Consider the following 13440-nt stretch of genomic DNA (forward strand, 5'->3'; position numbering starts at 1 on the left):
TCATTCATCTCTGAAAATGCCCAGGACTTTATGCCCCCTTACAGCTAATTTGTACTGAAATGAATACAGTTAGAGTTAAGAGCTGGAGAAGGAAATGGCAGCCCACTCCAGTATTCTTGCCTGGAGAATCCTGTGGATGGAGGAGGCTGGTGGGCTGTTGTCCATAGGGTCACACAGAGTTGGACACAACTGGGGCAAGTTAGCATACATGTATGCATTGGAGAAGGAAACGGCAACCCACTCCAGTGTTCTTGCCTGGAGAGTCCCAGCGACGGAGGAGCCTGGTGGGCTGCCATCTATGGGGTCGCACAGAGTCGGACACGACTGAAGCAACTTAGTAGCAGCAGCAGCAGCAGCAAAGTTAAGAAACTTCAGAAAAAGTGTTTTCCAGTTCAGGTCACATGCTGTTGCTGGGTATAAGTGAAAACCTTTGACTGCAGTGTTATCTCTGTCATGTTGTTTGGGTAGCGTTTACAAGTACAGACACTGTGTGAAAACTTAGAAATTAACATAGTCTTCATCCGAACTGACTTATGCTTTTCTTCTCCAGAAACTGTGGGATGAGCTTGATCTCTGGCATTCCAAGCTAAATGAGCTGGATTCTGAAGTTCAGGACATTGTTGAACAGGACCCAGGACAAGCTCAAGAATGGATGGATAAATTGATGATCCCTTTCCAGCAGTATCAGCAAGTATCACAGAGGGCAGAATCTAGAACCTCACAGCTAAACAAGGTATGGCTGTAACAACACATGATAACTTACACAGAGCCAGTGGTAGTAGTGAGATGGGTTTAAAACAGAAATATGTATTCAGAGGCAGCTGGTTTCCCTAGAATTGCCAGTTTTAGGACCTGAGGCTAGAGCCATACCATGGGTTCAAGTGGTCTTTGAGGGGACAGATTTCACAGCTGGCAAAACTGGTATCTCAGTCCTACAACTAAATTCTACCAACTATGAGAATGAACTTGGAAGAGAAACCTAAGCTCAAGATGGGACTTAGATTGTAGCCTTGTGGCGTCCTGAGCTGAGGACCCACCTAAGCCACACCTGGACTCATGAGCCATGGAAACTATGAGATAATAAGCAAGAATCCAAAGGTCAGACCACATAGGATTTCCCAGGCAGTCCAGTGGTCAAGACTTTGCCTTCCAGTGCAAGGGGTGTGGGTTCGATCCCTGCTCAGGGAGCAAAGATCCCACATACCTTGTGACCAAGAACCAAAATATAAAACAGAAGCAATATTGTAACAAATTCAATAAGGACTTTAAAAATGGTCCACATTAAAAAAAAAGAAGAAAACTTTAAAAATAAGCCAGTGTACACAAGGATTCTGGGTGAGAACTGGACTTCTCATAAGGTAAGAGAGGCAGGCAATCTCAAGTGTCCCTGGAGAGAACCAGAAAAAGAACGTCGTTTGGGAACAAGACACTCCCGCCCTCCCTCCAAGTAAGTGTCATGGTGGGTGAGTTGTGCACGTGATCTAGCAAGAGCAAGGCAGGAACCTATTCTCAGAAGGACTGGGATGCTGCAGAACAAGGCCCTGTACAGGAAAGCAAAGTGGAAACCCACTTTTCAGAATGGAGCATAAAATGGGAACCAGATCAGTTGCAAAGCTAACTTGGAACCCTTGCTGAGGCCTGTAGTGTTGGGATAGAACTTCTTCAATCCTTCAAACTTATGGCCAGGATTCAGTTTATAGATTGAAGAATTGAAAGCTGGAGTGGGTGGGCAAGTGGCCCAGCGGTGGGGCGTGGAGCCCTGTGAGGCCTGACACCACTGACTCACAGCAACCAATTCTTTATTCAAGAATCATTTGACTCAAGGAGGAGGCATCAGACTGAGTTTGGTTCTGCCTCTCTTTCCCAGGCCACAATTAAGATGGAAGAATATCATGATCTTTTGAAGAGTACTGAGGCTTGGATAGAAAACACCAGTCGTTTGCTGGCTGATCCCGCAGACTATGACTCTTCAAAGGCACTGAGTCACCATGCTAGCGCCCTTCAGGTGAGTGTTCTTTCACTGCCTCCTGGGGGTCGTAGAATCTGTATAGTAATTAGTGACTTGGCTGATCATGATGCTTTCCTCCCCACTTCTTTCCTAAAAAAGACAACCTTATCCTGAAGCTTGCCAAATGGCAGAAGGAAGTTTGGGAGAGTGGCAGGCTCCAGACAGGGGTTTTGGAGACCAAGATCTAGTAGTTCTTTCTGTCCTCATAAGCATGTCATGATTTTTTGAATAACTCGCTGTGTCCTCCATGGGCCATGGTTTTCCCCATTTATGAAGTAAGAATGTGGCATTGAATGGTGGTGATGGTTTTGATCATAGAATTCCAAGATGGCTCCCAATAGCCCTGTTCCCTGGTATATGTGACCTGTTTAATCTCCCTCTCTTGAGTGTGGGCAGGAGTATGAGTATGTGATGGAAGAGTCACTCTGTTGATTACGTTACAGCATATAGATAAGTATATGGGATAGTCACTCCCATGAATACATGACTGATCATGGATATATGATTTTAAAACTCACTAGTAACAGACTAGAGTAAGATTCTTCTGCTAGATTGAATAGGTAAGCTGTCATACTATGAGAGGTCTTCCCAGGTGCGCTAGTGGTAAAGAACCCATCTGCCAATGCAGGAGACTTAAGAGACAAGTGTTTAATCCCTGGGTCAGGAAGATCCCCTGGAGGAGGAAATGGCAACCTGTCCCAGTATTCTTGCTTGAAAAATTCCATGAACAGAGGAGACTTGTGGGCTACAGTCCATGGGGTCGCAAAGAGCTGGACACGACTGAGCATGCATGCACAGCATAGCATACTCTGAAAGGACCCCAAGGCCAAGACCCTTGGGTAGCCTCCAAAAGTCAACAGCCCACAAGAAAACTAGAATCTCAGTCCTACAGCTAAATTCTACCAACAACTAGAATGAACCTGGCAGAGAAACTCACACTCCGATGGCACCTTGATTGCAGCCTTGTGGCATCCTGAGCTGAGGACCTTAAGCCTGGACTCATAAGCCATGGAAACTATGAGACAATAATTTTGTTTTATTTTAAGCTGCTAAGTTTGTGGTAATTAGTTATATAGCATTAGAAAACTAATCTGCTGTTCCTTCCAGTACTAGCACGCCATGATTCCAAGTTTCCTGTCTCCTTCCTGGTGCTCCACAGATGCCCTGTGTTTCCATTCTAGCCTACAAAGACTAAACAATAAAAGTCTTTTCCAACAGAATTTTGGACTCTGTGGGAGAAGGCGAGGGCGGGATGTTTCGTGAGAACAGCATCAAAACATGTATATCATCTAGGGTGAAACAGATCACCAGCCCAGGCTAGATACATGAGACAAGTGCTCGGGCCTGGTGCACTGGGAAGACCCAGAGGGATCAGGTGGAGAGGGAGGTGGGAGGGGGGATTTCGATAGGGAACACATGTAAATCCATGGCTGATTCATGTCAATGTATGACAAAAACCACTACAACATAAAAATAAATAAAAGTCTTTTCCTACTCAGGGCCATGACTGCTAGAAATCTTCTGGATGCCAAGTGTTGGCTTAAACTTTATTGTGAAGGGATATTTCCCTTTTCTCATATTATTCAGCCATGGGAAAGAATCTCTTAGGAGAAGGTTTATCCTATAAGAGCTTTTAGAGTAATCAGACCTCAAAGCTGATCTAGCTCCTTTTTTATATCTTTTAAGTAGCGCAGTGTGTCCCTGAGTAACAGCTGACTTCATGCCTCCGGGTGTTTGAGATTTGTGGGCACACTTTTTCCCCTATGGTAACAGTTGTAAAGATATTGCATTTTTACCTACTTGTTTCTTTTTACCCTTGCCTGTAATTGCTGCCCCCACCTCTTGGGTTGATGTTCCACATATCCAAAGCATGCCATCTTTTTATTTTATTTCAAATCATTTATTTATTTATTTATTTTTGGCTGCACCATGGGTGGCATCTGGGATCTTAGTTCCCCAACCAAGGAATGAACCCATGTCCTCTACCCTGGAAGCTCACTGGACCTCTGGGGAAGTCCTTCATCATTTTGTTCTAAATCACCTGTATTTTTATCCTTTTCAAGAATTTTGCAAAGGCAGAAGAGAGGAACAATCATTGTTTTTTCTCAAATGCTTCTTAGGAGTTTTTGGTTTTAAACTGTACAAGAATGAACTCACACAAAAACAGCTGAACTATTAATGCCTTCTTCTGACACAGTGTAAAAGTGTGGAAGTGTCTCTCAAGCTGTTAAGGGAACCCTTCTCTGCTGGCCTTTGTTTAGAAGCTGGAACTGAGTAGAATTTGGGTTATTTGGTGGAGAAGTAGGGACAAGGGGACATGCAGGCTAATACCCACAGAATGTAACCTAGCAGATCCCCAAATGGGAGATAAGTCATAAACAACTAGTTACATGTGAATACCTCACTTAGTTCCTGTTTTGAAAATAGTTATCCTACTTTAGAATGTTGTTGTTATTTAGTCACTAAGTCATGTCCAACTCTTACAACCCCATGGACTGTAGTTGACCAGGCTCCTCTGTCCATGGTATTTCCCAAGCAAGAATGCTGGAGTGGGTTGCCATTTCCTTCCCCAGGGGGTCTTTGCAACTGAGGGATTGAACCTGTATCTCCTACAATAGCAAGTGGATTCTTTACCACTGAGCCACCAGGGAAGCCCTGTACTTCCCTTAGTAGCCTGCAGCAAAAGTAGGATTTGGAAAAGATTGGATGAGAGCCCTGAGTAGGAGAGTTGGATGTTTCAAGTTTGGGGCTACATATATATACTGCTGTATATCTCATTACTCCTAAAGTTAGCCGCTTAAAACAAACATTTCATATCTCACAGTTCATGTGGGTCAGAAATTCAGGCATGGCTTTACCTGAGTGCTTCTGGCTCAAAGTCTCTTAAGAGAGTGCAGTCAAGGTGTCAGCCAAGGGTGTGGTCTCATTTGAAGGCTCAGTTTGGGTGAAGGAAGAGAGAGAATGCACTTCCAAGAGCATTCACGTGGTTGTTGGCAGGCCTCAGAAGATCCACTTGCATTCGCAGACAGATGAACCTCTCTGCAAGATTGCCTCATGGCGTGGCAGCTGGCTTCCTTCACCATGAACAGTCTAAAACATATCGAAGAGCTCCCAAGACAGAAACAGTCTCTTACAATCTAATCTTGGAAATGACAGCTCATCATTTCCACCGTATCTTATTAGAATTGTATCAGTAAGCTCAGCCTACATTCAAGGGAATTGATTATAAGGACATGAGTTCCAGGAGGTGGGGATTGCATGTGTGTGTGTGAATTGCTCAGTTGTGTCCAACTTTTCGTGATCCCTTGAACTGTAGCCCGCCAGGCTCCTCTGTCCATAGGGATTTTCCAAACAAGAACACTGGAGTGGTTAGCCTTCTTCTCCAGGGGATCTTCCCAATCCAGGGATCAAACCCAGGTCTCCTGCATTGCAGGCAGATTCTTTACCACTTGAACCACCAGGGAATCCCTGTGAGCAAAGCTACTGAAAACATTGATTTACAAATCTTTGTGTGGACCTATGTTTTCACAGATTGCTGGCTCTTACAGTCTTTAGCTAGCTCAGAAATTGCCAAATTATCTTCCAAAATGGCTGTACCATTTTTCATTCCCACTAATAATGTGAGTTCTAATTAATTATCCTGTATTTTTGTCAGTATTTGATATTATCTTTTACATTTTACTCTAGAGACATGTAGTGGTATCTCATTGTGATTTAAATGGCATTTCTTTGATGACTAATGATTAATTTATTTGAGCATTTATTTGTATACTTACTTGTCATTTGTACACTTCCTTTGTGAATGAAGTCTGTTCAGTTTTTCTTTTTTGCCCAATTTTAAATTGGGTTGTCTGTCTTTTTATTATTGAATTGTAAGAGTGACTTACATAGTATTCTAAAATTCAGTCCTTTATTAGGAATGTAATTTACAAATATTTTTTCCCAGTTTGTGACTTGTCTTTTTGTTCTCTCAATATTATATTTCAGAGATCAAATGTTATTACTTTGATGGGGTCTAATTTATAAGTATTTTTTCTTTTATGTATTATTCTTTTGTGTTGTACCTAAGAAATCTTCCAACCCAAGGTCACTAGGATTTCCTCGTATCTTTTCTTCCAGAAATTTTATAGATTTAACTCTTAGTATGTTATGAAGTGAAAATTAAGTTTCACTTTTTTTCTCTGGGGATTGCCAATTGTTCTAGCACCACATTTTGAAAGGACTCACCCTTGAATTACTTCAGTGCTTTGTTGAAAATCAATGACCTCTCATATATGTGAGTCTGTTTCTGGACTGTCTTATTCTATTGATCTATGTGTCTGTTCTTTTACCAGTATGATACAATTTTGATTACTACAGCTTTATAGTAAGGCTTGAAATCAGGGAGTATAAATTCTTCAACTTAGTCCTTCTTTTTCAAATTTGTTTTGGCTAATCTGAGTGTTTTGCATTTCCATGCAAGTTATATAAGTTTTAGAATCAGCTTGTCAATATCTATGCAAAGATCTGTTACAATTTTGAGTGGGATTGAATTAAATCTAGATCAGTTTGGTGAGAAGTTACATCTTAGCCATATTTACTGTTTCTATCTAAGAATATGATGTTTCTCTATTTATTCTGGTCTTCTTTAGTTTCTCTTTAATGTACATTGTTAAATTTATAGCTATGTATTTTTTGATGCTATTGCAAATGTATTATTTGAAAAAGCATTGGTTTTAGTTTTGACCACTGGAAAAACCATAGCCTTGACCAGACAGACCTTTGTTGGCAAAGTGATGTCTCTGCTTTTAAATATTCTATGTAGGTTGGTCATAACTTTCCTTCCAAGGAGTAAGCGTCTTTTAATTTCATGGCTGCATTCACCATCTGCAGAGATTTTGAAGCCCCCCAAAATATAGTCTGCCACTGTTTCCACTGTCTCCCCATCTATTTCCCATGAAGTATTGGGACCAGATGCCGTGATCTTAGTTTTCTTTTTTTTTTTAGTTTTCTGAAAGTTGAGCTTTAAACCAGCTTTTTCACTCTCCTCTTTCACTTTCATCAAGAGACTTTTTAGTTCTTTTTCACTTTCTGCCATAAGGGTGGTATCATCTGCATATCTGAGGTTGTTGATATTTCTCCCGGCAATCTTGATTCCAGCTTGTGCTTCATCCAGTCCACCGTTTCTCATGATGTACTCTGCATATAAATTAAATAAGCAGGGTGACAATATACAGCCTTGACATATCCTTTTCCTATTTGGAACCAGTCTGTTGTTTCATGTCCAGTTCTAACTGTTGCTTCCTGACCTGTATACAGGTTTCTCAAGAGGCGGGTCAGGTGGTCTGGTATTCCCATCTCTTTCAGAATTTTCCACGGTTTATTGTGATCCACGCATCACATAATTCACATAAAACATTTATTAGTTTCAGGTGTCCAATAGAATGATTGAATATTTGTGTGTATTGCAAAATCATCACTCACATTAAGTCTAGTTGACGTCCATCACCATACATAGTTACAGAATTTTCTCTATTTTAAATTTTGATTACCTTGTTCTAGTATCTTGATGTTTCTCTCTCATTTTTCATGTTTTCCATTATCTAGATGGCTTTGGAAGATTCAGAACAGAAGCACGCTCTTTTACATTCAGTTTTCACGGATCTCGAAGACTTGTCAGCAATTTTTGAGACAAATGATTTAGCACAGTCCATACAAGAGTTAAGTCATCAAATAGCAGCTTTACAACAAAGAATCATAGAAAGTCTTCCACAGATTCAGCGAATGGCTGATGTGAGTTGGCACTATAAAGATGTAACTTCTTATTTTAAGTTTATATTTCATTTAGTAAATTATAGAGTTCTGCTGCCAATCAGTTCCTATAAAGACACATTGATCTGATATATATTTTTTTATTTATGTTATTTTTTGAATGATACTTTACTTTGTGCCCTGTAGTACAACTACAATAAAAAATCATATCCCCATTCTCGGTTCAGAAGTGGTCTTTTAAAAGGGAGGAGCCTTGGTCAAATATGCTCAGTGTTTTCTCTTTGTCAGAGAGGAGATATTATTGATTTTAAAGCACAGATTAGCAGAGGGAATTAGACAACTTCCCAAGACTTCCGTGACCTATAGCAAATATTTATTGAGGGATTGCTGTATATGAGCCACTGGACTTTTAAATAATTTTATTTATTTTAGCTTGAAATGTGTGAGCATTTATCTAAGGATGGCGTCACACAGCAAAGGCAGATGCAATTAGTCTTAATAATTTACCTTTACTTCTCAGTTACATTCCCTGCAGTATACTTACGTAACTTCAGAGAATCATACTTGTTAAATATTCTTATTCCAAAATTGTTAAATGCATCTACAACTTTTTATGGAAATTACCATAAAATGCATTATATACTTTTATATACTTTCTTAAATGTAAGGTGCGGAAAATAATTTCAGTATGATTGAACTTCTCATAATATGAAGATATCACTGTAAATTACTATAATTACTGCTTCATTTGCTTGTGGAGTTATGTTTGTCCTGTATTGAATGGCTCTAAATTGCTATAATTTGAAACCCTTTGTTGATTTCTATGTAGTTTTTTCTATTTCCTTCATTATTAGGCATACCTTATTTTTGCTTCAGTTTATTTGCTTTAAGCTCTAAAGATCTGAAGGCTCTCTTACAGTGTGAGGGGACTTTAAAATGTAGGTTTTATGGCATGTATTCCTAAATATGTGGGTTTGATAGCAAAACTTGCAGCATTTTTACTTTAATGTTTTGGCCATGTTCTAGAGGTTGACATTGACAGGAGAAGAGCCACTGGACAAATTATCTATTGTTTAAGTTAACCTGAGTAGGTTATAAGGTAATTTAATGATGCTGCACATGACAACAGTTTGTTAGGGAATTGGCAAGAAAATCTGTCAATTTTCTAGCTCCTCGTGTGTGTGTTTCCCAAGGGTGACTGTATCATTCTACTTAGAGTAGTTAATTTTTTTTTCAACATTAGACCCACTTATGTTCAAGTGTTTGAGCACATTCCAAAGATAAATCTAAAGAGTTTGCACATAATTGACAATTTACTTAAAATTGTTTCAGATGCATTCTGCTTTTGTTCTCATAGCATAAATAATTAAATATTGGCCTCTCGAGGATCTTTAACCCAGCAACTATATGCAGTGCTTTGTAGTGTTATATGCCATTACTAACAGAACAGTGTTTTTATTGAAAACAGTCTACTTTATCTGTGAATCACTTGGTTAGTTTTTTAAGAGATACAAGTGGCAAACATGTTTTGGTTAAACGTGAAAATAAATGGCAATAAATTGTGTTTTATAAAGATGATTAACATATAATATACTGCATGAGTGTGTTATTTTGTTTGTGAAATTCTAGGATGTGGTTGCCATTGAAACAGAAGTAAAATCAATGGAGAAGAGAGTTTCAAAAATCAAAGCTATCCTGTTATCCAAAGAAATATTTGATTTTTCACCTGAAGAACATCTTAAGCATGGAGAAGTAAGCATGGATCCATTTAAAAATCTTTTCTCTTAATACTTACTATGCTTATTTTAAAATATGTAATAATATGTGATTAAAAGTGTTTAGTCTTGCTAAAGTAAGAGCAAGATCAAGTGGGAATGACTATAAATATCATGTTTTAAATCCTATTCATAGTGGTCTCTGTACAAAGATCATTTTCCTCTAAGTTATTTTTTCAATTAATTTCTTCCTAAAACTTCAAGGTTTGGAAGTTTTTCCTTCCAGTCAATCCTAAGTGTTTAATAGTCTAGGAGCTTATGCCTCTGAGTCAGGAGAACTGGGTTCCAGCCTCAGCCGCTCTGCCTGTGTGCCTGAACACAATTGGTTAATATTTTTTGGATTTGCTTTCATATCTATGCAGTGGTAATGCAGAGATCATGTTGGACAATGATAACATGTACAGAGCCCCTAGCACAGAAGCTGGGACATGCTGAACAGCAGACAGATGTTGGTTCCCCCTCAGCCTATCAGTTAGGAGTGTGGACTCTGGGCTCAAGCAGCCCTGGGTTCTAATCCCAACCCTGCCTCTTTGTGGTGCGCCCCCATGTGCGCCTTCTAACTTCTGTGAACCCAGTTTCCTTACCTGTTGATCTCTGCCTCCTAGGACAGTTATGAAGATTAGACGAAATGATGTATATGAAATGCTTAGTAAAGTGAATACTCTCTTGTAATTTATTCATTATGTAATTCCAGATTTCTATGGACAGGATGTCATTAAAGTGAAATAGAAGTATACTTTTGAGACTTAAGAAATTTGACAGGATAGATATCCCTGCAGTGCAGTAAGCATTTTTTGAGGGTCTGTGAGTGGGAAACTCTGTGCTGGGTGCAGTTGCTGTGACAGTTAGTAAGGGGGCAGTACCTAGCTTGCATGACTCACTGCCTGGAGACAACACAGAAAGCAAAACAATGGTTCTACAGACAGAGGTGGGAGGGGAGAAAGAAGCAAAGGCTGTCCAAATGCATCATGTTGTGCTGGAGGGTACTTTTGCCCCAGGCATTCTTTCCTAACTACCAGATCACAAGTAATATTAGTTCTTTTCAACCTGAGCTAAGAAACTCTTTCAAAACTGTAAAGACAAAGGTGTAATTTTTAATCGATTTAAGAGTAGCCTTTTTGTCCCCCACTTGTGTACCATGTTTATCTAAGGTGATACTGGAAAATATACGTCCCATGAAGAAGACCATTGCTGAAATTGTGTCCTACCAAGTGGAGCTGAGGTTACCCCAGACAGGAATGGAGCCTCTGCCTGTGTTTCAGCGGACAAATCGGCTTTTACAAGATATAAAGCTGTTGGAAAACATGACTCAGGAACAAAATGAGTTGTTAAAGGTGAGTGGCTTGTAATGACAGCCAGCCCGTTGGATGAAAATGTTCAGCAAAAGCTGGTTTTGTTTTCAGTTTTAAAGTTTGGGTAGATCAAATTCCCATGACAGTAAGACACTGCCTGTGTTGATTCTTTCTGGTCTCTTCCAGTATTATATCCAGGAGCCAGCACTGATATAAGAGAGTATTTTATTGCTCAAATGGAGCTAACATGATTTTTTCTTAGCTCTTACCTTTGTTCTGGTTGAAGACATTGAAGCATAGTTATGGTCTGTTTCATTCCATTCTTTAATAATTGAAGATCTACATAGGTAAAATGCTATGGGAAAAGATTCGACCTACATAGTTCATTTGCAGTGACATGAGGCCGACAGACCCAACAATAATCCCTTTATACATCTCAGTTGCTTTCCTTTTAATCATTTCATTTTATTACCAACATGATGCAAGTCAAGTAGGCACTTTGCCATTTTATTTTTACACATTAGGAGACTAGTGTCCAAAGGTTAGGTGATTTGATAAAATACCAGAGTTAACATTTGTTAGGATTAATTTACGTATGAATAAGACAAAAAATTTGGGTTTCTAGCCTCCTAGTATTATTCTTCATATTAGAGTCTCTTCTCTCTAACTGATGGCATCTTGTAGCCTCTCCCTGAGGGCTTTCTTTTTATTCTTACATTTTGGTTGGTCTCAAGCCAAAGAATAGATAGAAATTGCATTTTACTTTGGTTTGTGTTCCTAAATCAACAACCACTCCTATAGAAAAAGAAAGTTCTTGAAAGAGCCATGGACTTTTCAGCCCTCTTGGTAGACTCCCACATTCTGCCTACTGTTCTTGATTAGGGGGTCAGAGTGGGAGAAAAAGCTATTTTTCCTCCTTCCCACTCATCCCCTGGTTATAGGAAGAAAACTGCTGTCTCTTTCTCCCTCTTCAGTTTCATTCACATTTGGTGGTCACTCTGTTCTCCTAAGACTTGAGGATATTGTATCTCTGGCTTGAGTCTTAGCTCACAGTCTCTCTGGCCTAGCTACTGATATGCTGACGTTATTTCCTAACACCCACAGGGAGGAAAAAGATCTGGCACTCAATGTACTATTTTTTTTTAATAATATAAAGAGAAAACAAAAAGCAACGATAGAAAGTTTAATCTATTTTTCATCTTTTTGTGTTTTACTGGCCTCTTGGTTAGAAAAAGAAAATAACAGTCCTGACTATGCTTTAAAATGACTCCTTCACAAGATGAAAGGGGGGAAATAGAAGAGGAAATTAGGTTTTGTACCAAGTTAGATATCAAGCTGTGCTGTTAAAATTTTCCATCTTATTGTGTTAGTGGAAATCAGATATCATCTCAGGTATTTCAAAGCTAAGTAAGCTGATAGTAATGAAAATCATAGAAAATGGTGCATTTCTTTTAATTTCTAGTTAGATATTGTAAGTGCTCTCATTGTAGAAAATAAGACAAATTACTTTTGGGGGGAGTAATGGGATGTAGCTCATTACTGAGGGCTGGGGAACAGGTGTGTGCAGTGAGCATAGTTATTCATTTCCAACCTGTGGCTAAAATTATAGTTAAATATTAAAATATAAGGAAGAATTCTGTGTTGACAAGAAACTTTGTAGTTTCAAAAGACATTTAGTTTCATTGTGAAGCATACCAAGGAAACATCCAGATTTTCTTTTGAGGTCCATTTCTTTGACTTTCATCACACTTTGATTGTATCATTTAGCACACTGGTAGGTTCAAGCTCTTAACACCAGATTCCAGATATTGTTTTGGTCTGCCTTATTCTTCAAACTCTCAAGCCTCAACCTCTTACCATAAAACATTCATCACAGATCCCAAGGAGTAGCAGGTGAGGATATGTCTGTACCAGGAAAATCTATCATTTCTCAAATCACTCGCCCTTTCCACTCTCAGTTAGGATTGTCACCTCTGTGTAGAAATGTGACAAGGAATATGTATTAAATGTCTTATGTGACTGACTATCAGTAATTTCATAAAACTTAGCCACTTTGTTTACATGCTATAAAATGCTTCCCAGAATAAGCCCATTAGACTGGGAAAACTTAAGAGCAAATGTATGTCTAATTCAACTCCCAGCACTGCCCAAGGTGCTCTGGCGTCTAGTAGAGCAAGTCGGTCAGGTTCCAGCTTTGCACATATTGTTCTCTATGTTGAGTCTACCATTCCATATTAAAAACTGTATAGTTATGTGTTTGATAGAATTAATTGGAGTTTGGAACAGGGATAGACATCGAAAGGAACCCATTGGTCTAGTCATTGGATTGTAACAGATTCTTCTTGGGGGGTTTATTTTATAGATAGTCATAAAACAGACAAATGAATGCAATGAAGAAATAGAAAAATTGAAGCAGATCTTAAATAATTATACAGCTGAATTCTCCCATGAACATATGTCAACAGACCAAGCTGCCAACCTGTCACAAGTACAGGTATGTTTCTTTCATTTCATTTGTCTCATTCATTTGTCCAGCAGTTCATTCACTTTCTAAGCTGTTGGTATCTAGAAACCTTTTTGATGATGCAGTGTATTTCCTACTTCTCTCTTTCAA

General features: G+C 39.1%; 1 protein-coding gene across 9 annotated transcripts in view; it reads left to right on the top strand.

Annotated features, from left to right (window-relative positions):
• Positions 1 to 13440, top strand: part of SYNE2 (spectrin repeat containing nuclear envelope protein 2) — a 316121-nt gene that overhangs the window by 190610 nt on the left and 112071 nt on the right. For all 9 annotated transcript variants that reach the window (XM_070469450.1, XM_070469452.1, XM_070469451.1 and 6 more), the window contains exons 56-61: positions 551 to 733; positions 1868 to 2005; positions 7595 to 7780; positions 9389 to 9511; positions 10686 to 10868; positions 13189 to 13320. In XM_070469450.1, the coding sequence (XP_070325551.1) occupies positions 551 to 733; positions 1868 to 2005; positions 7595 to 7780; positions 9389 to 9511; positions 10686 to 10868; positions 13189 to 13320 (945 nt within the window). The remainder of the gene's footprint in view (positions 1 to 550; positions 734 to 1867; positions 2006 to 7594; positions 7781 to 9388; positions 9512 to 10685; positions 10869 to 13188; positions 13321 to 13440) is intronic.

This window comes from Odocoileus virginianus, chromosome 6 (genome assembly GCF_023699985.2).
Source record: "Odocoileus virginianus isolate 20LAN1187 ecotype Illinois chromosome 6, Ovbor_1.2, whole genome shotgun sequence".
In the NCBI taxonomy this organism is placed as follows: Eukaryota; Metazoa; Chordata; class Mammalia; order Artiodactyla; family Cervidae; genus Odocoileus; species Odocoileus virginianus.